General features: G+C 52.2%; 2 protein-coding genes across 4 annotated transcripts in view; both read right to left on the minus strand.

Annotated features, from left to right (window-relative positions):
* The window catches only part of ALDH4A1 (aldehyde dehydrogenase 4 family member A1), a 32,065-nt gene extending 15,117 nt beyond the window's left edge, over positions 1-16,948 (minus strand). For all 3 annotated transcript variants that reach the window (XM_025382301.1, XM_025382294.1, XM_025382285.1), the window contains exons 1-3: positions 16,608-16,948; positions 3,330-3,423; positions 2,678-2,770 (exon numbers count right to left, since the gene is read on the minus strand). In XM_025382301.1, the coding sequence (XP_025238086.1) occupies positions 2,678-2,770; positions 3,330-3,423; positions 16,608-16,669 (249 nt within the window). In that variant the 5' untranslated portion in view covers positions 16,670-16,948. The remainder of the gene's footprint in view (positions 1-2,677; positions 2,771-3,329; positions 3,424-16,607) is intronic.
* Positions 16,949-18,407: 1,459 nt separating this feature from the next.
* The window catches only part of IFFO2 (intermediate filament family orphan 2), a 50,454-nt gene continuing 43,242 nt past the window's right edge, over positions 18,408-25,619 (minus strand). The window contains exons 7-9 of the mRNA XM_025366688.1: positions 25,495-25,587; positions 24,449-24,579; positions 18,408-22,777 (exon numbers count right to left, since the gene is read on the minus strand). Of these exons, the coding sequence (XP_025222473.1) occupies positions 22,672-22,777; positions 24,449-24,579; positions 25,495-25,587 (330 nt within the window). The 3' untranslated portion in view covers positions 18,408-22,671. The remainder of the gene's footprint in view (positions 22,778-24,448; positions 24,580-25,494; positions 25,588-25,619) is intronic.

Here is a 25,619-nt window from a genome sequence, read left to right on the forward strand (position 1 = left end):
AGCCCACCGGTTGCTCCCTATTAAGAGTGCTGGTGTACCCACTATACGATGAGTAAGAGTGGCTCCTTCTCCGGAAGGCTCACCGTCCAGGAGAAAGGCACACACCACAGGTCTTTCTAGGAAAGCACGGACCTTTGTGGTCAGGGAGACATGGGTTCGAATCCTGGCTCTGCCACCTACTAGCTGTGAGGCCCCAGGTAAGCTCGCTTCCTCCCCTAAGTCTCCTCATCTAGGAAATGCAGACTGCCCTCCCTGTCTCTTAGCATGGACAGGAGAACCAAAGGGGATCATGGATGAAAATTCCTTGGTCCAGCATGAGGCTGCGACCATGGGCAACATGACCAGGTGAGGTCAAAAAGAACGCACGGGTGTTGTGAAATGCTTGGGACTTCCGCCCTGCCCCGAAGCTATTATGGACAGAGCAATTGCTTCCTAAGCCCCAGATTTACTAATCTAAATAGGAAGATCCTCAACAAACATTTATAAACAGAACCTGGTGTTGGTCCAAACCGCACCATTTTGTAAGCTCTCCGCTATTTTGCAGACCTTGGTCCAAGTAAAACATTTCACGGGAGCTCAGGTCATGAGAAACATCCGGCTCAGCCACCTGTGACCGCAAGGCGGACAAAGGCCCACCTAAAGAAACTTCCCTATCGGCCAGACACGGTGGCTCACGCCTGTAATCCCAGCATTTTGGGAGGCCGAGGCGGGCGGATCACGAGGTCAGGAGATCGAGACCATCCTGGCTAACACGGTGAAACGCTGTCTCTACTAAAAATACAAAAAGTTAGCCGGGCGTGGTGGTGGGCGCCTGTAGTCCCAGCTACTTGGGAGGCTCAGGCAGGAGAATGGCATGAACCCGGGAGGCAGAGCTTACAGTGAGCCGAGATCTCGCCACTGCACTCCAGCCTGGGCGACAGAGCAAGACTCCGTCTCAAAGAAAAGGAAAAACAAAGAAACATCCCTATCATATCTTGCTGGGTAAAGGTATAAGGAACACCACGATGACATCCCACTGGAGGGGGCCAAACTGCCTGATCATAACAACATCTTATCAATATCCTGCCAGGCAGCAAGCCATACTGCCCAGACCCGTCCACCCATACCGATGAGTACCCCAGCCTGGAAGCAGCGGTGGGCCCTGGCATTAAGCTGGTCCCCCACTTCCTCAGGTTTCTGCAATATACGGTGTTGCTGTCTCAGCCGCCCTCTCTGTGTGTGTGTGTGTCTTTCTTTAACCCTCGTCTTCCCTTCAAAACCTAATGCCTGGCAGTGGTGAATGCCAGCACGACCAACAGAGCAGGGAGAAATTTCACTTCTTTCCTTCCCAGGGCTGGCAAGAGAGTTTATATCACAACAGCTAACACTTTTGCTACCTATCCGTCTTCTGGTGAGTTATTGGAGCTTTCCTGTCTCAAACAGTAGCCACGAGCCACATTTCACATGCTGGACAACCACACGTGGCTCGTGGCCGCTGGAACGGACAATGCAGATCTGGCACATTTCTGCCATCACTGGAGGAAATTCTATTGGCCAGCGCTGGTCTAGGCTTGAGTAGAAAGTGACCAATCTCCTTCACGTCAAACCTTGGCACAGTCACTGTGTATTCTGACCCTACCTGAGATTGGCCTGTGATGCTTAGGGGCTGAGAAGGTGGCTGCAACCTGGGCCCCAGTGGACTGCAGAGCCCCGTCAGCGCTATGTCCCAGCAAACATAGATCCTGCCCTCACACGCCCCAGTACCCCAAATGTCTGGTGCCACAGTGATCAGCACATGGCCAGAACCTCCAGCCAGGTCGGCGAGGCAATGTGGGAAATGAAAATCAGCAGTATCCACCCAGGGCCTTATCAGAATGCCGGAGCCTCGCTGCCTGGAAAAATCCCAGCTGCCATGCGGCCTCGGACGCCCGGGGAGCTGCAGGTAAGGGCAGGCTCTGGGCAGTTACAGAGACAACCAGGGAGCTGGGCGGTGGGTGCTGCTGTCAGTTGGCACCTGCACACACACCCAGTGCAGACAGAGTGACCTGGCCAATGCCTGCAGACCCCAGGCCACGCTTAGACAGCTCCAGGTAGTCCTGACCCAGCGACAAGAGCTCCAGGACACCTCTCTGGTCAACTCCTGCCCCAGGCTGTCCTGGGAACCTTCAGACTGGGGGACCTGGGTCCTCCCGCTCAGTCACCCCTCCCCCTGCACACATCTGCCCAGGGTTTCAGCCGGACAGAGCCAGAATGTGCTTGCCCTGTTTGCAAAAGGCCCGACCTTTTACTCTCCTCCAAATCACAGACCTACGAGTTTCCTGGCCCATGTAAAGTGCCTGCCAGTTTCTGGAAGGATAAACTCCAAGCATGGGGGCTTCTTAGGCCAATGCCATCTGAGGAGCTCGGGGCCTGGGGCCCAGCTTTTTGCCATTAGCTCCCAAATCCCTTTGGCAAGAAATCTATGCGGAATAACAGAAGATGCTGTGTGGATCCCTCATGGCCGTTCTTGCCCAGATACAGGGTGCCGTCCTTTGCTTTGGGAAGTTTTACTGGTCCACAGAATTCAAAATCTGGGGTGGGGAGGGGCACTATAAAGGCCTTGAAGTCAGAGCCCACACATTATAAGCTTACGAGCTGTCAGAGAAAGAGGTCACATATTCAGGGGAGGGGCTGAGCGCTGCCCACCCGCTGGACATACCGACACCTGGTACTGCACGTCCGATGTCCACACCTCCTCATCCCCCACCACGCATGGGATGGCTTCCGTCCGGCCCTTCAGGTCCTTCAAGGCCTGGGGAGAGGGACGAGAGCGGGTATGGTCACTGCCTTCCTCGCTTCCTCCCATCTAAAACCCCAACGCAGAGTCCACAGACAGAGATGCCCAGGCTGACACAGAAATCAGAAGGGGGCCAGGCCGGGTCGGCGGCCATCAGAGAACGTGTGCTCCTCTCGGGGGCAGCTAGACTCTGCTCCAGCCATTGTCACCCTGCAGGAAGGTGAGGTCTACCCATGACACAGAGATAAAAAAACTGCACCTGAAACTTATGTGAAATCTCATGATCTTTAAAATGCTGGCAATTAACTGGAAAACATGTTTAAGTATAAAACAACTGGGCTTATGACATCTGACCTGGCCTGAGAAGCCCCAAAGTAGCTCTAGGCTGCCACCCTGGTCCTCACAGCTGTTCCCACACTCCAGACCCACAGCCCTCCCAGGCTTCCTCCCAAGGCGGGGAGCAAGGGTAGAAGTGGGTGATGGCTGCAGGCACGGAGCACTAGCTCAGGGCTGCTGGGCGCTGCCTCTGCTCCGTGCCCTGCACCTCTCGGGTGCCCCCCCACCCTCCCGTTACCTTTCGCAGGGCCTCTCGCTCAGGGCTGCCCTGCGTGAAGGCTAAGACGGGCTCGTTGGCCACCTTCAGGGAGGAGGTGTGCTTCCACTGCAGCCTGGGACACAAGGGCAGGGGACAGAGGCAGAGAGGTCAGCAGTGGCCCCATTACCAGACCCCAGCCCCTCTACCTCTAACAGGGGGTCCTAGGTGGGCACCCAGGGCCTGAAATCCAATGCAACTAGAAAGTAGGGGGTCAAAAACCCACCTTGGGCTGGGCACGGTGGCTCACACCTGTAATCCCAACACTTTGGGAGACGGAGGTGGGCAAATCACTTGAGGTCAGGAGTTCAAGACCAGCCTGGCCAACATGGTGAAATTCTGTCTCTACTAAAAATACTTAAAACATTAGCAAGGTGTGGTGGCGTATGTGCCTGTAGTCCCAACTACTCGGGAGGCTGAGGCAGGAGAATCGCTTGAACCCAGGAGGCAGAGGTTGCAGTGAGCCAAGATCATGCCACTGCACTCCAGCCTGGGTGAGAGAGCGAAAAACTCCGTCTCAAAACAAAAACCCACCTTGGGGGTCCACAACCCAAGGTTCAAGTCCCAGTCCCATGGTTGTGTGTCCTTGAGCCTGTGACTTGCCTCCTCTGAGCGTGGTTCTACCTCTATCAAGTAAAAATAATCACACTGAACTCATGTGGTTGTTTGAAGTTTAAACACATAGATGCAAAACCATGTTTAAAGTATTTTGCACATGCAAAGCGTTACTCTCCCTTTCTTCTCCCACAAGGCAGACTTTATCCCGAAAAGACCCAAATTCCTTCTCTTTCTAAGCTGAAAGGGCAGCACATTCCAGAACACAGTCTCCTCAGAATGTGAACCAGCTGAGATCCTCTTGGCACAAAGGGCTGAGCGCTCCGGGTGGGCAGGAATGTCCAAGATGTGGACCATGAACTTGGAGGGCTGCCCCAAGCTCAGCTCACGACCCGGGAGGGCTGGCCCTGGGGGTGAGGTGCTTGATTCCAGGGCACTGAGTCTCAAGAACTCCTTGCTCAAATCCTCTGACCTCTTTCCACCACCCCTGACCACATCTGAGGGTCACAAGGTGGGAGGTCAGGTGGCTCAAAGCTAGGACGCTGGGGTCAGTCATTCCAGAGCTGGAGCCTCAGCTCTGCCACCTCCCAGCTGTGGGACTTCCCCTTCAGGCCTGTTTCCCCCTCTGTAAATGAGAAGAATCATGATGACAAAGTCAGCTAACGCCCAAAGGGCACTTGAAATTGACAAACTTCCCATCTACCTCGGCATCGCATGGGTCCCACCAGCCACCTCTCTACAGAAATAAGGTCATTTCGGTCCTAAAAGGAAAATGACTAGTTCAAGATCGAGAGTAGGAGAAACCTGCACTTGAGTCCAGACGGCCCAGATATCATCTCTCTCGGGTGTCAATGACCCCAGACAACCCAGAACAGCTGGAGGTGCACAGGTGGGGCTCACTGGTCGGCGCAATGAGGGAGAACACACAGCATGGGGAACCACAGGGCATCTCAGTAAGATGCTGTTAGGAAACCCATGGGGTTTGGCAGGGTGACTTGAGGAGGGTTTAAGGAAGCCAGGGTGAGCTCTGGATTGGCTGCTGTCAGAAAGTGGGGGTGAGGCTGACTGGGAAAAAAGGAACATTTACCAAGATGTTTGGTGCTTTGTGGGTGGCACAGAGATCTTATTTTGTCTGTGCTTAGACAAAAATCATGAAGAGGAGGCCGGGCACGGTGGCTCACACCTGTAATCAAAGCAGTTTGGGAGGCCAAGGTGAGTGGATCACTGGAGGTCAGGAGTTTGAGACCAGCCTGGCCAATATGGTAAAACCCCATCTCTACTAAAAATACAAAAATCAGCTGGGCATAGTGGCCTGCTCCTGTACTCCCAGCTACTTGGGAGGCTGAGGCAGGAGAATCGCTTGAACCTGGGAGGCAGAGGTTGCAGTGAGCTGAGATCATGCCACTGCACTCCAGCCTGGGTGACAGAGCGAGATTCCGTCTCAAGGAAAAAAAAAAACCGGAAGAGGGCTTATTGTGTCTCATCTGATCATAGTCTCAGAGGGACATGGCCTGAGGCTAGTGTTCTGAGATTGTTTATGCCCTATAGGAGACAGAATGGCCTGGCTATGAGTGTCAGGGGCCAGGAGTCTAGGGCTCAACGACCCAGCCGGGGAGGTCTGAAGGAAGGACACAAAACCAAGGGAGTGTGGCCAGACCCTAAGTTCATTCCGCAAGGTTGACTGATGACCTGCCGGGTCTCTGGTGTCATCTCAGACCCTGGAGGTAAAGCAGTGACAGAGACAGCAAGGCCTCTGGCTGCACACAGGGACCTTCAGTGTGAGGCCTGGTCAGGAAATAAGCAAGGTAACTGTCAGGCCTCTGAGCCCAAGTCAAGCCATCGCATCCCCTGTGACTTGCAGGTATACACCCAGATGGCCTGAAGTAACTGAAGAATCACAGAAGAAGTGAAAATGCCCTGCCCCACCTTAACCGATGACATTCCACCACAAAAGAAGTGAAAATGGCCGGTCCTTGTCTTAAGTGATGACATTACCTTGTGAAAGTCCTTTTCCTGGCTCATCCTGACTCCAAAGGTCCCCCACTGAGCACCTTGTGACCCCCACTCCTGCCCACCAGAGAACAACCCCCGCTTTGACTGTAATTTTCCTTTACCTACCCAAATCCTATAAAACGGCCCCACCCTTATCTCCCTTCGCTGACTCTTTTCCGGACTCAGCCCGCCTGCACCCAGGTGAAATAACAGCCATGTTGCTCACACAAAGCCTGTTTGGTGGTCTCTTCACACGGACGCGCATGACAGTAACCACAGATGGTGAGCATGGCAATGAGTAAACAACGGGGAGAATAGGGCTGCTTCAGCCACGGTGGTCAGGGAAGGCCTCTCTGAGGAGGTGACCCTGAGCGAGACTTAAAGGAGGCTTGAGAGGAGCTGGGAAGAGCATCCCAGGTAGAAGGAGGCAGAGGGAGGGGCTGAGGGGCCTGCATGGTTGAGGCAGAGGGAGAGGCAGGGGCAGGGGCCAGTCCACCCAAGAACCTGGCAGGTAAAGTGAGTACATGGGACCTTCTCTCCCTCCCCATCCACATCCACCCTGGGCCAGCAGCTCTGCACGCCCCACCCCCACTTTGCCTCCAGCAAAGTGAGCACATAAGACCTTCTCTCCACTCCCCTCCCCTCCCCATCAACCTCCACCCTGAGCCGTAGCTCTGCACCCCCCCACCCCCACTCTGCCTCCCACTAGCTGTGTGACCTTGGACAAGTCACTTGTCTTGAAGCCAGTTTCCCTCTGTAAAACACTGACACCCCCTCATGGGGTTACAATGGAGATCTGATTACGATAAATACATTAAAATCTGCATTGCCCTCTCCCGCCTACTGTCATAGGAAGAATGGAGAGGCAGCCGCGAGTCTGCGAGTCTCCACAGTCCCTTGGGAAGGGGCAAGGGAGTGTCAATCCCCTGGGACCATCTGGAAGCTTCTGACAGGGACCTCAGCTAAGCTCCTGACCATGCATTCCAGCAGCGCTCCAGGCCTCAACAGCACCACACCCACCAAAGATGGTGAGCCAGATATCACCATCAACTCTTTCAGCCGAGAAGTGGAACTCTGTCCCAGTCCCCCTTTGGAGCCCAGGTCCTGGTGGACGGGAAAAGCGCAGGCCCAAGAAGCAGACAAATCTGGAAGCAAAGCTCACACCTGCTCCATGACCTCAGTGCATTCTTAGAAAGTCTGCGAGCCTCAGTTTCCTCACCTGGAAAATGGGGACAATACTACTGAAAAGAGAAAAATAGCTCAGAGCAGTGTGAGCTATGTGAAGTACGCAAAATGTATGAGGCCTGGGGAGACACAAACACAGACCTGAGTCATGCCCTTTGCATCCACGGCCGGTGGCAATTATTTCAAGGCATTTTGTTTCTGACTAGCTGCCTCATCTATTAATTTTATGATCCTGGAAAGCATCATACAAAGAACAACGCACAGCCAATCAGTAGCTTTTTTTTTTTGATTCAGAGTCTCATTCTGCAGCCCAGGATGGAGTGCAATGGTGCCATCTCAGCTCACTGCAACCTCCGCCTCCCGGGTTCAAGCAATTCTCCTCCCCCAGCCTCCCAAGTAGCTGGGATTACAGGTGCCCACCACCACACCGAGCTCATTTTTGGTATTTTTAGTAGAGATTGAGTTTCACCAGGTTAGCCAGGCTGGTCTCAAGCTCCTGACCTCAAGTGATCCACCCACTTTGGCCTCCCAAAGTGCTGGGATTACAGGCGTGAACTTGGCCAGTAGCTTATATTGTTTTAATATAAATTTTTGGTAAATGACTTAGAAACTGCCTCTTTCCCCTGCACCTTAAAAAGCCCACTTGTTACTACAGTTAATCGGAGTGTATATTCAGGGTAACTTGAATCTATGCTCCCCGGTGGCCATCCTCAACTTCAGAGCCTAAATAAACTCTACTTAATCCTACTTTCTGAATCTCACTATTTAAGGTTGATGCGATGCACCTTGCAGGGTCATCAGGAGGATTAAAAGTGTTGGCCTTTCCTTACCCCTCCCGCTCTTGCTTTCCAAAGAAAATTCTAAAGGTCTCAGAATGCTATGTCACATGGGCTCCCAGATGCCCCCAAAAATCACAGCCTCAGGGGCTGGCCCAGGTACTCAGCAACTACTGGAGGAATACACAGCACCATATTCCATCCCCAGGTTAAAACTTAGTAGGCAGGTTGCAGTGGTTCATGCCTGTAATCCCAGCACTTTGGGAGGCCGAGGTGGGCAGATCGCTTGAGGTCAGGAGCTCGAGACCAGTCTAGCCAACGTGGTGAAACCCCATCTGTACTAAAAACACACACACACAAAAAAAATTAGCCAGATGTGGTGGCGCACACCTATACACCCAGCTACTCAGGAGGCTGAGGCAGGAGAATCACTAGAATCTGGGAGGTAGAGGTAGCAGTGAGCCCGATCATGCCACTGCACTCCAGCCTGGGCAACAGAGCAAGACTCCGTCTCAAAATAAATGAATGAATGAATGAATGAATGAATGAATGTAGTAGCAGCCAGTCCTCCTTTCTCCATTCCCTCTCAGGAAACGTCAGAGATAGAGATCCTGTAGGCCTCTCTCCCCCTTCCACAGGGCAGAGACCCAGATGCCCACTGTGACCTCAGGATCACATGCCCCCATGGCTTTCTCTGTGCCTGGAAGTCTCCAAGCACCGGCCCAGCTGTCCATCCATCAGTCTGAGTGTGGCCTGGAGAACAGACACTAGTTCAAAGTTCAGCCTGAGTCAACTGCAGCTAAAAATAACCTAGGGACTCCCATCAATGTTTTCTTTTTTATTTTTATGTCTTCATTCATGAACCATTTTGGACTAACGGGAGTACCCATCCACTGGCTGCTCGGGTGAAGGCAGAGATGAATCAGTTACAGGACTTGGGGCCTCTATGAGGATCCATGAGGACCTTCTTGGCATTCCTCATCCATTCATGCATTTATGCAGTCAGTACACATTTATTCCACATGGCAAGGATGGAGAGATAAACCGGATCAGGTCAATAACAGCTCCCTCAATAATTCAGCATGCGTTTTCCAAGCACCCAGGAAGTGCCTGGCTCTGGGGGGCAGATATGGATCCAACCCAACCTTTCTCAGAGCAGCCCTCAGTCCTCCCACTTAGGGAAAGTGGCACAAGACAGAGTCTGAATCTGACTCAGGTTTCCCTGAAAATCTGCAGTGCCCTTTCTGCTCGTGCCCTGGGCCTGAGACCTCAAGTTGGTCCCCCTCACTACAAGTGGGATCTGATCTGCGAAGGCCATGCACCCTTTCACCTCCTGCACCGGAAGATGTCAGGGCTACAAGTGCTGGGATCTGATCCACGAAGGCCATGCACCATTTCACCTCCTGCAGTGGGAGACGTCAGGGCTGCAAGCACTGGGATCCAGTCCAGGAAGGCCACGCACCGTTTCACCTCCTGTGGCAGGAGATGTCAGGGTTACAAGTACTGAGATATGATCTACAAAGGCCATGCACCGTTTCACCTCCTGCACCAGATGTCAGGGTTGCAAAGAGCTGTAGGCCAGCCAATGCAGCTTCAGAAATCCACAGAGGGAAAAACTGAAAAGACACAGAGGGCCCGGCCTCCACCTTGTCCAAGACACCTGGTCCGAGGCACTATTCACTTTCACCTGGACTCATGCCATGCCAGTCCTGCTCCAGTCTCCAAGTCCTTCAAGTCCACACCGTAACCAAAGTTAACATGGAAATCTGATCATTAGAGAGATGGCGCAGTGGGGAGCTCAGTGAGAAATTACTCAGTGGCTTCTCATTTCTTCTAAAATAAAGACATCAGAATCCTTACCAAGGCCTCCAAATGTATTCCCCATCACTCTGCCCCATTTGCTGCAACCCAGCCACCCCGGTCTTTTCTGGGGTCCCCTCTGCTTGAGATGGCCTCCACTGGTCCAACCTCACACAGATGGAATGGGGCTCCTATCGGATCCTCTCATAGCTCTAGATTTTTCTGGAAGCACTAGTGACAACCCTATTATAGAGCACTGACTGACCATCTGTGTACCCGCCAGGCCACATGCTCCACACAGCCAGCCCGTACCCATTCCATTCACAACCAGGCACCCCGAGCCTAACACACTGACCGGCCACAGTAAGCACCTGAGAAACACAATCAATGCGTGAGTGTCAGAGCTGACGCCAGGCCCCCAGGACTGGACTCCAAGGCCAGTGCTCTTCTGCCATCACCTGGGGCTGCACACAGGCCCCTTGGGTTCCCGAGTGGCTAGGGTGAGGGCTTGCCAAGGACAAGGAAAGGAGAAATTGAAAGGAAATTATCTTTGCTTCATTTAGCCTCCTGGATTGTCCAGCTGTTATCTGGAGCCTGATAAGGCTAATCCTCCGTATCACTGAGATAAAGGCAACACCAGGTGAGCAGAGAAAGTGCAGTGCCCAGGGCAGGGCCGAGAGGGAAAGAAAGGCCCAGCCAGGCACAGTGGCTCACGTCTGTAATCCCAAAACTTTGGGAGGCCGAGGCGGGTGGATCACTTGAGGTCAGGAGTTGGAAACCAGCCTGGCCAACATGGTGAAACCTCATCTCTACTAAAAATACAAAAATTAGCTGGGCGTGGTGGCACGCACCTGTAATCCCATCTACCTGGGAGGCTGAGGAAGAAGAATTGCTTGAACCTGGGAAGCAGAGGTTGGAGTGAGCCAAAATCATGTCACTGCACTCCAGCCTGGGCAACAGAGCGAGACGCTGTCTCAAAAAAAAAAAAAAAAAAAAAGGAAAAGACCCGACACCAGACGCCAGGGATGAACTGCTTCAGCCACTGCCCAGCAAACATCAGGCAACATTTGTCAAGCACTTGCCACCACATGCCAAGCACTAACCTAAGTGAGACAGGATCATCTCACTGAATCCACCACACAAATGTATGAGGGAGGCATGACATCGCTGATCCAAAAATCCCAAATCTGAAATACTCCAAAATCTGAAACTTTTCTGAGTGCCAACATGACGCTCAAAGGAAATGCTCACTGGAGCATTTTGGACTTTGGAACTTGGGAGTAGGGATGCTCAACTGGTTCAGCAAATTCTCCAAAATCCAAGAAAGTCCAATATACAAAATACTTTCGGCCGGGCGCAGTGGCTCATGCCTGTAATCCCAGCACTTTGGGATCCCCTGGGGTCCCCTCTGCTTGAGATGCCCTCCACTGGTCCAACCTCACACAGCTGGAATGGGGCTCCTATCAGATCCTCTCAGGCCAAGGAGGGCGGATCACTTGAGGTCAGGAATTCGAGACCAGCCTGGCCAACATGGCAAAACCCCACGTCTACTAAAAATACAAAAATTAGCTGGACATGGTGGCATGTGCCTGTAGTCTCAGCGACTTAGGAGGCTGAGGTAGGAAGATGGCTTGAGCCCAGGAGGAGAAGGCTGCAGTGAGCCAAGATCTTGCCATTATACTCTAGCCTGGGCGATAGCTCGAGACTCCATCTCAAAAAAATAAAAACCCAAAAAACGAAACACTCTGTTCTCAAGCATTTCAGATGAGGGATAATAAACCGTAGAATGATCTGTTTACAGATGAGGTTCCGAGTTACTCACTCCCGGCTCAGGTCACAGCTCATGAGTGACACAGCAGGATTTGAACCCAGGTCTTCCTTACTCAAGAGACTTACGGTATGGCTGAAGCACCTGCAACATCTCAGAGGCCCATGGTCAGGTGGGGTGATGGGACACGTTCATCCTCCTCACCATACAGCTAGAACCTCATTCTAGCTGTATGGTGGCCTGAGGAAAGTGGCCGCCCCAAGGTGGGCAGTGACTTGCCCAAGGTCACTCAGCTGTCCACTGGCACTGCAGCTCAGCCCAGGGCCTCTTCACTCCGTGACCTCTGTCAGGAGAGGGAAGGTTTGGGGATTAAGGAGCCTGCAAGAAGCGGAGAAGGGCCGGGTGCGGTGGCTCAAGCCTGTAATCCCAGCACTTTGGGAGGCCGAGACGGGCGGATCACAAGGTCAGGAGATCGAGACCATCCTGGCTAACAGAGTGAAACTCCGTCTCTACTAAAAAATATAAAAAACTAGCCAGGCGAGGTGGCGGGCGCCTGTAGTCCCAGCTACTCGGGAGGCTGAGGCAGGAGAATGGCGTAAACCCGGGAGGCGGGGCTTGCAGTGAGCTGAGATCCGGCCACTGCACTCCAGCCTGGGCGACAGAGCGAGACTCTGTCTCAAAAAAAGAAAAAAAAAAAAAAAAGAAGCGGAGAAGTCTCTTCCATCCCCTGAGGTGAGCAGGGTCAAAACCCTAATAGAAGGTCAGGCGCAGTGGCTCATGCCCATAATCCCAGCACTCTGGGAGGCCGAGGCAGGAGGATCACTTCAGTCCAGGAGGTTGAGACCATCCTGGCCAACATGGTGAAACCCCCTCTCTACAAAAAAATACAAAAAGTAGCTGGGCATGGTGATGTGCGCCTGTAGTTTCAACTACTTGGGAGGCTGAGGTGGGAGGATGACCAAGCCCAGGAGGTTGAGGCTGCCGTGAGCTGAGATAGTGACACTGTACTCCAGTCTGGGCAACAGAGTGAGACCCTGTCTCCAAAACAACAACAATAATAATAACAGAAGGGGTTTGGCATCTGGGGTACTTAACTGGAATAAAGGGAAGAGACCGAGGACATCTGAGTTCCATACCTTCCCTCCTGCCACCATCCTTCACTGCTGGGACCCTGCCGTCTTGATATTCCTGATCGAAGATGATCACTCCAGGAAGCCCATTGGTAGGAGAGGGGATCATCATAACCGCAGCAGCACTAACTGAGTATTCCAGGTGCTGGGCACTCCAAAGTGCTTTTCATGTATGAGATCATTTAACCCACAGGACAATCCTATGAGGTGACTACTACTGTCATCTTTATTTTCCATATGAGAACATAAAGGACCCCAGAGAGGGTGAGTAATCTGCCTGGGGCCACAGAGCTGCCAAGAGTTGGAGCCAGGATCCAAGCCATGTTGTGTTCTTGGCCATCGCAACAGCAACTGTTCAATGCCTACTGTGTGCTGGGCCAGATGCGGGGCACAGGAGGCAGGCTGCTCCCAGGGGTGCCACTGCCAAGCACTGCCTCAATGGCGTTTTCACTACTTTAGAAGTGTGAAGATAATCACATGTTTTAATTATTCTTCCACTCAAATACTCACAGAGCACACATTCGGTACCAGGCACCCAGGAAACCACTGGTCACATCACTGCTAATCCTTGCAGCCACCTGCTATGTGGCTGTTAATACATCCCCATTTTGCAAATGAGGATACTGAAGGGACAGAAGCTGCCTTGCCAAGGCCACAAAGCACTGGATGGGCTCACCGAGGTGGCCAGCGGCACATTCCAGGCCAAAGGCACTGCCCCAGCCACTGGTTGGAGGAGTTCAAGAGCAGAGAATGTCTAACGAATGGTGGGAAATGCCAGCCACCGACCCAGGGCAAGCTGTGCCCATCCAAGGGCTGGGCAGACTGGGAAAAGCATGGGGTGCTTTTGATATTTTGAAAATTAAACCATCAGGTAGCCTGAGAAGAGTCCAAAATCACCCAGGATCACTGCAGGGGACATGGTAGTAGCCAATTCTGGCCCATAAGCCCCCTGATGTCAGATGGGGTGAGCAAGAGTCATGTCTGGGCTTGGCACAAGAAGTAAGGAACAGAAATGAACTCTTATAAGCCTACTACATGCCTGGGCTGGCTATTAATCTGCATCCTGCCTGTTTCCAAAGAGAACTGAGGACACCAATGGTAAAGCTGATTGAGAAAAGAACAGGAAGTCAGGGTTAAAGGAGAAAAGAGGCAGTCAGTTGGGAGGCCTGGTGTTCACCAGCTCAAGGCCTTGGACAAGTTTTTCTTAATTTCCATGGGCCTCAGTTGTTTAAGCTGTGAAATGGGGGTGGTAACCCCTACATCACAGGCTGCTGAGAGGCTGAGTAAAATAATCCACATGAAAAGTAAATGGCAGTCATTGTCATCAGCCGCCATCCCTGGGCCCACCTATAAAGGCCACACGTTTATGGTGATTGTCCTGAGGCTGGCTGTGATAAATATTGGTTGACAAGCAAGGGCTCATATGACAAGTTCATTCATTCCCTAAATGTTTGCCAAGGGCTTACCAGGTGCCAGACACAGTTCCAGGGCCTGGGAATATACTGTAAGGCAGACAAGTGTATAAAGGGAAAAAACAAGCTACAATAAATTACTGGCAGATGAACTTGTTTCTATGAGGGTTTTTTTTTAAAGCATATATATTCATGGAAAGTTAAAGGACATGAATCAAAATGTTAACAGTGGGTACCTCTGTGTGGTACAATTCCAGGTGATTTTTCTATTTTTTTTTTTTTTTTTTTTTTGCCCTATCTGTAGTTTTCACAATTGACATGTATTAAACTAAAAGAAAACATGTATCAAGGGTATTTTTAAAAACTGGCAGAGATTCCTGGCACTCAAGGCAAAAAAAAAGAAAACACTAAGAAACATCTCCCACACCCGTTCCTCAAAAGCAGTGGTTTTTCTCAGGACTAGAGTTTTACACATAGGACACTGAGGGATGTCACTGAAAACGCCCTCCAACTGTTTCCCCATAAGTGCAGACACAGCACGCCACAGGTGTGCCCTAAATGTTCGTTGAGTACATGAACAAGGGATCGAATACCAAAGCTGTTCCTCTAGAGCAGTGGCTCTCAACCAGAGGTGATTTTTGTCCCCCAGGGAACATCTGGCAATGTCTGGGAACTTGTGTTTCCTGTTAGGGCCAGGACTTCTTTTGTAACTGTCAGGGCCGGGGGTGCCCCTGACATGGAGTGGGTAAAGGCCAAGGACACTGCTAAACATTCTACAGTGCACAGGACAGACTCCACAACAACAAAAATGTAGCCCCAAATGTGAATAGTGGTGAGGTTGAGAAATCCTGTCTAGGGCATGCGGCCAGCTGCTGCATCAAAGGAGTAACCTGAGCCCAGGGAACCGGTTGCGAAACGCTCTTTCTCTTTCCCCTCTCAATTCAGGAGGCCTCATAATTCAGAGCATAAATCTGGATTTAGACCAACTGTAATTTCAGTCATGTATCTCTGAATGGCAGATCATGTCCCATGATAATACAGGAATGAGACGGTACTTATCGGTTCGGTGTTAAGCCCGTGGTGCTTGATTGCTTGATAATTATTATTGTTATCATGGGCTTATCTTTTAGAATATGGATTGCTTTCTACTAGATATCGGAGGTTTTTTCTATGCATTTCTCCCCTATTAAGCTGAAAACTCCTCAAAGGCCCCACCCCATGTAAATTCCCTGGGTACTCCTCACCTCTAGGGTGTTTGGTAGAGCATCAGCTCACAGTAGGCACTCGGTATAACACCAGACTCTATCAGCCCCATCTTCCTGGGCCTCAGAGTGCAGGCAAGGCCTGCAAATGGCATCGCACAGGGAGTATGGCAAGTGTGGCCCCAGTCTCAGCCTAGAAGAGGAACTCTTCTGTCCCATGTCCTCTTCCTGCACCCTTTCCTATCCCCTCCTCACCCACAGAGGACACGCAGCAGGGTTGAAACTCACTTGTGTTCAGGGCACCACCATGCCATCCCTTGGGGGAAGGGAGAGGGCCACTGATTAACTCAGAAAGGGCACAGCTCATCAGGAGAGAGACAGCCGCTAACAGCCCGGGAGGTCAAGCAAACAAAACTCAAATGGAAGGAGGAGCTGACCCACAGGTGCGCAGCCCCGCCAGACTAGGATCCCCTCCGGGGCAGGGTCTGTGTCCCACCCACCTCTCCAAACCTAGCCCGGAGCTGGAGGGGCTCTCTGAGAATATTTGTCACTGAGTGGGCAAGGATCCAGCCACCCGGCTCCACAATGGCAGGGTTTGCAAATCTGGATTTGAAGGGCAGCTCCACCCCTGAACTGCTCCTGGTTTTCTTCATTATTTGGAATAATACCTGCCTCACAGGAGTGAGAAGTTTAAAAAGAGGTGATAATGATAATCACAACCGGGCGCTGCCTTTGGGCCGGGCACTGTTCAGGGTACTCCCCGTGTAATAACCACTTAATCCTCATGGTAAGACACCTGCCAAGTGCCTGGCCAGCATTTGGTTCATTATAAGCACTCCATAAATATGATTACAAGAAAAAAGGAGTCCTACAAGAAAAAAGGAGTCCCTCTTTTCTATCCAACATTTAACTTGAAAAAAAAAGCGGGCGGCGGAGTGCGGAGGGGAGCGGAAAAGAGAGAGGCAGAAATCCTGGTAGAAGGAGAGGAGGACTCGGGGAATCCGGGGCGGGATGGGGGCACTGAACGTGGGACGAGGGTGGGGAAGTGAGATGTGTGGTGTGCTAAAAAACAGACGTGCCCCTCGGGGAAGCTCGCAAATTGCGAAGATACAGTATTAGGAGTGAGACGAGTGACTACAGAGGTTACTTTCCGAGCGTGGGAACCGGCAGGGCCCCGAGGCACCCTACTCGGTCGCAGGATTCGGGAAGAGGGGTCCCCTCGCTAAAGCAAGGTGACTACCTGAGGGAGGAGGCTAAGGGATCTCAGTGGGAGAAAGGCCTGTGTGGGGGTCGGAGGGGAGCCCCTGAGGAACCCGCGGTGACCGAAGCAGCTTGGGGGTCCGGCATGGAGGGAGTGCGGCGCGGGGGACGCCTAGTGACTCCCAGGCTCCCGGGCCCCAGGCGCGCGCTCGGGCCGCCCCGGGCCCCGTGCTCACTCACCCGGCCCCGGTCCAGGGACGCGACAGGAGGGCGCGGCGGAGCGCGGACGCCGGCAGCAGCATCTCTGGGTCGCAGTGGGGTTGTTCGCTGGCTGGTCCGCCCAGGCGCGGCTAGAATGCACAGCCCGTCCCGAGCGCACCACCTCGATCCGCGGGGGGAAACGGATCACGCCGGCTGTCCTCCGAGCTCGGGATCAGCCGAAGTTCCACTATATTTAGCTTCGGCTAATAAAAAGCATCTGTTCATGCCATAATAGGGGCATAACACAACACAGGGCAAGGGAACCCGAAAGCGAAGTCCTGAAATGCATGCGTTTTCCCCTTCTCTCGTTATGGTATGACCCGAGAGGGCGTGAACCCCTCCGACCAATCAGAGTGACACACCAAAGCTTCTGAACCAATCAACGGTGCGGTCCTGTTGCAGCCTTCCAAAGTGGAGCAGAGAGGGGCTGAAGAGAGCCAATGAGATAACCGGAATGGGACACGTGCTGAAGCGGGGCGGAAGGACTCGCTGCGCCCGGCCCTCTGGTGTGCGCCCGGAGTCCGGTGGGCGTCAGACTGGCTTCTTTCAGGCCGCCAGTGGTTTGTGCGAGGCCGGAAACCTGTCCGTTACCAGACTCCTCGACCCCGCAGGGCCACAGCGCGGCCAGCCCCCTGCTGCTTCCCGGGCACTGCCCGTGGAATGAGCCTGCCTTCCAGCCTCATTGGCCAGGACCCAGCCGCCCTCCACCTACCCGCCAGGCCCGGCGCTGGCCAGCTTCTTAGCTTTCTTGCAGATTACGATCAATGCAAGATAAAACCTGAGCTGGCCAACGCTTAGCTTTTCATTTTAAAGCCTTTGGCCGCAAAACCAGTTGTTCCTGAGCCTTTACCCCCAAGTAAAAATGTCAGCTTTGCAAAATGTTGTGTGCTTGGTAAACACTCGAATGCTATTTAAAACTTGGATTCTGAAGTCTTCTCTGATGACGAGGTCTCAGGGACCCAATCTATTCCTAAAGTAATTTACGTTTCCTTACTCTCTCTTCTAATTTGTTTATATTTCTTCCAGCAGCATGAACCGGGTACCTGCTTATGAGTCAGTTCCGATGCTGATTCTGGTTCCTCAATAGGGCACTAGGCAGACTACAGATCCTTTCTGGGCCTCAGTTTCCTCATCTGTAAAACGGAGGTAATAATACCCAACTCACAATGCCCCCATGATCTTAGGCCACTTCTTTTTCTCCGGATTACACCATTTAAGATACTTTGGGAGAATTTAAACATTTAAATGAAGAGTTGGGGAGGGAAACGTGCCAAGTATTAGGAATGGCAAAAAGCAACTTGGAATTGGTGGCGGCTATTTGTCTTCATCTTTGGAGAAGACCCTAGACAGGTGGGCTCAGTTCACATTAGGGCAATGTTGCCCTGAACGTGCCCATTAACAAGAAAAACTAGAACGCTGGATAGTGTCAAATGCAGAGCCTGGGGAGGTGACCTCGTGTGGGCACGTTGGAGAGCCTGGAGAAATGGGGACTTTGTGGTTAAAAGGCCATCAGTTCCAAACCAGGCCAAGCCAGTTACTGAGCCTGTGATGTCTCGGGTCCTCTCTTCCCCTTCAGTAAAATGTGTGTAATGATTCCTGCTTTATCATCTTCCAAAGCTTTTATTGTGAGCTACAAATGTAACAGGTGATATGACATCCCCTATTTTATGGCTAATTAGCTAATGAGTTTGAGTGTTTCTGTGACCCTCAGTCCTCTTACCCCTCCCCCAACAGCAGATTCATCTTCTATTTAAAAACAAAAACAAAAAAAAAGCACCATCAGTTCTAAGACACTTCACTTTATTTAAAAGAAGCCAATATACAGGATATAAAGGGCATGATATTTACAACAGTACAGTAAACAGGTTGGTTTCCGGTAGGATCAGTAGTCTTTCCGTGAGTATAAACCCCCCTTCCCTGTGATGCTAGACCCAGCTGGCAGACAACAGCAACGGTGGGGCAGGATGGAATCATGGGGTATAAAGTCTCCCTGGATGGGGCTAAAAATCAGGTAGATGCAGAAACGTCCACAAGGGGTCTTGCAGGGAAGGGCTTTGCCTCGTTTCTTTGAGGGCTTGGGAGGGAGGGGTCTTGGTGAGGGATTTGCCCAGAACTAACACACAGCCCACCCTGAGCCTGGAAATCATCCATTCATAGAAAATTCCCTCCCAGAGAGAATCTGGCTTTACCTGCACCCACCCAGCCCCCTCCAGACACCCCACTTCAGGAGAGAGCTCTTCCAGAGCCAGAGCTTGGTGTCTCAAGGGGGAAGACCCCTGTCCTAGGAAACCTCCAGCACCCTGATCCCTCCCCCAGGACCCTGGGGGGAACACAGCAAGGACTGCAGCCCAGGCTTGGCCTGGAGTAGGCACAGCCAGGGCTGGGCTATGAGCATCTTATGCCATTTCCACTCTTACTCCAGCTGCCTGACCACCTGGGACCCACGAAGGCCCAGGCTCCAAGGAAGTCATGTACTCCCACTGTCACCCATGCTCTGCTGCCTCCCAACCCTCTCCCAGCGCAGCTGAGTTGGAAATGGATCTTGGCAGACCAGAGTCAGAATAACTAATCAGAGCCTACCCCCAGAGCCCAGCTTGTCCCCTCCCTAGTGTGCCTTGGCCCTTCCCCCACCCACCACACTTCTGAATTTCCTGCAACCTACCCCAAGACTTCCAAGAAACTGAGGGGTCAGAGGAGAGGAGAATGGGGTGAAGTGGGACCTACAGTCTGCTGAAGCTGCTCATGGGTGTTAATGACCAAAAGTGAGGACAGAAGACGAGGCATGGGGAGGGGAATGGGTTCTATTCAATCCGGCAACAACATGCACCATTTCTCATCCACAGGAGAACGCTGGGCTACCACAACTGCCTACCCTAGATTAAAAAACCCTTCCTTTCATAAAAATAGATGAGAGTCTCTTGCTTTATAAATAGATTACATTTAGCTTAAGTTACATCTTATAATCTTCCCCCACCCCACCCCCTCTCCTCCCATTCCAAGCGTAAGTGGTTGAATTCTCCCTAGGTCATCTGAGTTCTACCCACAGAGTTAGTCCACGATGGATTTGGTCCTTCAGGGACCTCAAGACATTTTCTCAAGATAAGAAAGAAAATGTTGGCTTGCCAATAATTTTTTTCTCTGTTTGGAGTCTCAGAGGAGTGTGTGTGTGTGTGTGTGTGTGTGTGTGTGTATTTCACAACCAACCAGGGAGCCAAATGGATGCTAGTCTTCCTATCCCTCCCCAATCCTCTGTTTGTATAAAACCCCCAAAAATAGGAGACAGAGGGCAGCGCAGGAGAGCCCGTCTGAGAACAATTCTAAAATACCAGTGTCAATATGACACCGGGCTTAGAAATAGAAAGTCAAACCTAAGTATTTACAGCTTTACAAAGGATGGACCAATTCGTCCCAGCTAGGACTGGTGCTGCCCCAGCAAGCTTTGGGGTCTTTCTTGGCAAGCTGTGGGCTCATGGTGAGGGGACAAGCACAGCCCACTGGCATTAACTGAAAAGAGCATGTGGTGGAGAGGCAGGCAGTCAGGCAGGCCGGACCCCGGAACCAGCCCAGGAGGCAGGCCCATCACACTCTGGCTTACCCTCTCCCACCCACCTGCCCCAAGTCCTCACTCCCAAGAGGAGAGCAGATATTAAAAGCCAGCAGGAAGGGACTTTCAGGCCAGGATCTCTTTCTGGCTCCTGCCATTTTCAAACTCCCTAGAGTACCCTAGTTCTCAAAGACAAATGACCTACGTATACAAGGAGGAAAGTAAAAATAATACCGCCGGACACCGATCACCACAGTAACCTGTTACCCTCCAGCGCTAACACTGCTGCCTTACAGTCTTAACTCTAAAGATACGTCTGTCACCCTCCCACCACCTTGGGGAACAACCCAGGGCTGGCTTCCACACTGCCCACGAAACTCCCACACCACATTGTCCAACACCTCCCTCAGCCCTGGACGGAGGAGACCCACGAGGGTGGATGTTTTCCTGCCCTTGTGGAAACGGAAAATCATTTTAGCAGCTGAGGTTCAAGCCCAACTGGCTCTGATAACCTTTGGTTAAAATAAAAATGCAACAACAATAACAACAAGAATCAGGTATGTTTGAACCCTGTAACCTTTAGAACAAGGGTCAGTGAGGAGGAGAGAGAAGGGCCGTCTCTCTTCCAAAACCATTGTCCCTCCAAGTACCTGCCAAAGGGAACTGTTTGGCTAACAAGAGATGCTGACTATGGAAGAGTCACAGCCAGACTGCCGCAGGGGGACCTGTGGGAGGTGCCCCCAGCAAAATAAAACAAAGGAAAAAACTCATGACAAAGGCCACCAAATCGTGATAAATTACATCACACGTAGTCACTAACACATTCTCACGCTCTCTCTCTCTACGTGTATCTATTATGTACAGTATTTTCAAGATTGTAACACAGGTGGGGGAAACAGAAAACAGAGAAGACCCTTAAAGGCCATGGACCTCTGGGGACCACAATCCCAGTCAAACCCAGAGCCCCCTCCTCTGCCTCCAGACAAGGCAGAGGGACCCAAGTTCTAGTCCTTGGGCACATTTTTGCTACTTTGACCACTAGAGGGAGCTCCTGGGACAACAAAAAATTAAAATTGGCAACAGACCCACTGCAGCAGGTTAAAAACTGTTAAAAAATAATAATAAAGCAAAGCCTGCTCAGCTGGCTCCAAGCTGAGATTTGGAAGGGGGAGGGTCGCCACACAGTGCCCTTCAATGCAGGCCCACTCAAGCCATTCAAATCTTGGGGGATACTGGCTCAGATCAACACCCTGACTGGCCAGTCAAGGGAATTGCTGAGAGAGGCTTGCGTGTGTCCAGGAGCAGAAAGAGGATGGCCCTCACTCCAGCTCCTGCCCTGCCAGCAGCCCACCAGGCCTCTCTCCTGCCAGTGGCCAAAAGCGGGCAACTGCCGGACAGTCCTAACCCAAGGTGGGTGGAAGGGAGCAGAGACCGGGCCTGGCCCCTTCAGACTTTCTCACAGAGAAATTACAGATCTCTAACCCTCTATTGTTGACTGGCGACGGAGGGAAGAACATCAAGTTATCAGGGCAAAAAGACCCCCTTGGCCCCTGCCCTGAACCCGCAGAGGCCCGGAAGACAGCAAGCGGTCAGGCAGGCCAGTGCCTTGCGGCAACCCCGGCCTCCTGACCAACCTCAGCCAAACCCACGCTACCCAGTCAGTGCTGCGACACACATCACCCTAACCCCGGCCTCCCTCCCAGCTCCAGGGGGAAGCCAGGAGCCCAGGAGAGGTCCTGCCTTCCACAATGATATAAGGCAAGCTGCTTTTGTTGTTTGTTTTGTTTTTTGCATAGTAGTTTAAACACAGTGAGGCTCCGCCTTCCCCTCACAGTGCCTTGTCCCTTCAACTTTGCCACTCGATCCCCCCAAAAAATTAAAATGTGTCTTCCTTCCCTTCCTTCCACCTTTCTCTCCTTCAGGGAGTGAGAAAATTGGGGTGGTCCCTACCCAGGCCTAGAAAGCTCACAGAGGCCAGCGGCTCCTTCCTGGGGGTTGGCAGAGCACCCCAAGCCCCAGGCCGGTCTGGGCTGGCTCAGGAGGAAGGGAGGGCGTAGCCCATGGCCAATCAGAGGAGCAGGTGGGACGGACGGCAGAAACCACATTACGCCTCGGCCAGCCGGCCCGGCCCTCACCTTAAAGTTCTGTATAAAAACACCTGCTAGGAATAATTCTTTGGAGCTCAAAGTGGCTCAGCTTAAGGGAGAAGGCACAGTTAACACTGCAAAGTCCGCACAGAAGTCTGCATTTGTAATGTGGAGAACAATAGAAATTGACAGCACCATTCCTTGGGTGGGTGGGGGATGGAGACGGGGCACCCGTTGGCGGTGTGGAAGGAAGGAAGGAAGCAGCAGTCCCTCGGGGCCTCCAGAGAAGGGAGGGCAGAGAAAGTCTGTGTGGTGCGGCTTCGAACCCCACTCCAAGGGACCTTCCTGGCCCCATGAGGAGAGGTGGCAGGGCCCCATCACCAAGACCACCAGGCTGGCAGGGCGTCAGTCATCAGCTGACCATGGGCTCCACATCTGCCTCCCGCTCGAACTCATCCTGGATCTCATCTGTACTTCCTGAGTCGCTGCTGGCCACGGAGCTGGGGGACGGTGAATTCCTGAGAAGCACAAGAGAGTGGGGAAATTCAGAGAGCAGCCCTGGGCCTCTCAAGGGTCAAGGAGTAGGAAGGCTGAGCTGCCACTTCTATACGATCTACCCTTAGAGGAGCCTCGCCCTGAGCTCCTGCCTCACTCAGCTATCCTTAAGATCCTTTAAGCTCACGAGGTAACCCCCTGCACCGCCCCCTACTTGGTCTGGCTGTGTTGACTTCTCTAGGAAGAAAACCCCTTGGGGAGCTGGACCATGGATCAAGTTTGACTGTTATCCTCCAAGCACTTAACCCAGATCTGGGCACATAGTAGGTGCTCAGTAAACCCTGGATGACTCAGCGCTCAAAAGGAGGCCATGCAGGATACGGTTAACATCACTGGGCTGCAGTTCTGATTCTATCTCAGATGAGCTGGGGGTGGGGGAGCTTAGGCAAACTGTTTAACCTGCCTAAGTGTCTGCTCTTCTGTCTGAATAATGGAGATAACCACAGTGGGTTCTGCGGGTTTAAGGAGTTAAAGGTCTGAAAGGCAAGGCCATGGCCCTGCACACAGATCTGCTCCCCACAGGGCTGTCCCTCCCTCTCATACAGTAATGCAGCAAAACGAGCAAAACAACGACAATGTATTTGTGCTGTGTGGCAGGCATTCTCTGCATATTAGTTTATTCTCAGCATGGCTGTCCCCCAACAAGGCTGTGTGTCCTTGAAGGCAGGGGCTCTGCTTTGTGTGCCATGCCTGACACATGTCAGTCTCCTGGGGACAGGACCTGGGTTGGAAGAAGATGATATGGTTTGGCTGTGTTCCCACCCAGATCTCATCTGGAATTGTACTTCCCATAATCCCCACGTGTCATGAGAGGGACCAGTTAGAGATAATTGAATCATGGGGGCGGTTTCCCCCATCCTGTTCTCGTGATAGTGAGTTAGTTCTCATGAGATCTGACGGTTTTATAAGGGGGTTTCCCCTTTGCTAGGCACTCATTCTGTCCCCTGCTGCCCTGTGAAGAGGTGCCTTCCACCATGATTATAAGTTTCCTGAGGCCTCCCCAGCCATGTGGAACACTGAGTCAATTAAACCTTTTTCCTTTATAAATTACCCAGTCTCAGGCTTTTTTTTTTTTTTTTTGAGATGGGGTCTTGCTATGTTGCCCAAGCTAGCCTTGAACTCCTGGGCTCAAGTGATCCTCCCACCTCAGCCTCCCAAAGTGCTGGGATTACAGGTGTGAGCCACCACGCTGAGCCTCATGCAGTTCTTTATAGCACCATGAGAACAGACTAATAGATGGCAAAGGAAGGGAAATCACTTCCTGTGAGCAAACGGGAGAATGCCCCGTCCACCTCCTCTGCTCCCAGCTCAGCAGAAAATGGGGCTTCGGCTCCTCGAGGGCAAGGGCTGTACTCACCGGCCCCACCGTCTTGCACAGAGCAGGCCTTTGACAAGTATCTATTGAATCAACAAGGGGCAGGGTGGTGGTGGGACTTGCACAAGGTTAGCTATGTAAGGCATCTGGCACATAGGTGTGCTAGTAGTCACTGGATGTATGTATGGATGGATGGATGGACAGACGGACAGACAGACAGAGAGATAGGTTGGCAGTATGAAACATGGCCAAGTTGCAGCCTTGGGAATTTCCCTCCAAGGATGCCATAGCTGAATCCCCTGGGAGGACAGGCGGATACCTGTCTGCGGAGCCTTTGATGAGCCGGCGGCAGGTCTCCATCTGCACGTCCAGTCCTCGCTTCATGCTGCACATCTCCATGTACTCATGCAGGTGTCGGTTCATGTCACTCTTGGCTGTGGCCAGCTCCAGCTGGGAGGAACCAATGAGGAAGAAGGGTGAAGACAAGTCATCCTCGTGGCAGAAGCCTCAGCAACCTCCCCTCCTGGATTCCTCAGGGATGGTGCCATCGAGTCCACCACTGGACACCACACCATCAGGACTCGGCCTCCGGACATCAACCTCCCCCACCCTCTGCTCTCTGCACATGGTTCCACATCCCCTAGAACTCCTTCTGGCCAAAGGGGAATGGTTGCTTAGCAACCCCAGCAGCAGCCCGGCTCTGATGTGCCCCACCCGGTTCTGAGAACTCGGCATCTCTGGGTTCCTTTATCCAGACCTGATTACAAAAATCCTGAAGGCTTTTTCATGTTTCTGACTCTTGTCCTCTATCAAGTGATACTTCCTCTAGGGAAGGAGCTGGGCTTCCCTTTCTCCTGCACAATAGCAATGACTGTCATTTATAGAAGTGATCATGTGCACAGCCTCTGGAGCCAGAGAGAATTGCACTTCAATGCTGCTTCCTGGCTGCAAGGCCTTGGGCAAGTCACTTGGTCTCTTCCAACCTCATCTCCTCCTCTGTAAAAGGAGTGCATGGTGCCTACTGCATAGGGTAGAGGTAAGGATACCGGGTGTACTCAGCACCTTGCGTCACTCACTATCACTCCGATGTCAGCTCTGTGGTTATTATGGGATTGTCTTCTCAGCTACATATATTGTTTTTAATTCTCTGAGGCAGGTAAGGATCACCATCCCCATTTGACAGATTAAGAAACTGAGGCCCTAAGAAATATGTTAGTTGCCCCTGAGGCCTCCTGACTCCCAATCCTATGCCTGTCCCACTCTACCAGCCGCTGCTCATGACACATGGGCATTTGGTCTCCAGGATCTCAACCACGTGGACCTCAGGAGAGCCTCACAAGTGGGCTCCACGTCCCGAGCCCTCACCTCGATCTGACCTATCGTTTCCTGGTACTCCTTGTCTCTCGTCTTGAAGAAGGATTCGGTCTCGTGGATCAAGTTGCCCAAGTTTTCCTCTTGCTGGGGAAATAGAACAAAGGGGACAGTTTATT

Source organism: Theropithecus gelada, chromosome 1, assembly GCF_003255815.1.
Source record: "Theropithecus gelada isolate Dixy chromosome 1, Tgel_1.0, whole genome shotgun sequence".
NCBI lineage: Eukaryota > Metazoa > Chordata > Mammalia > Primates > Cercopithecidae > Theropithecus > Theropithecus gelada.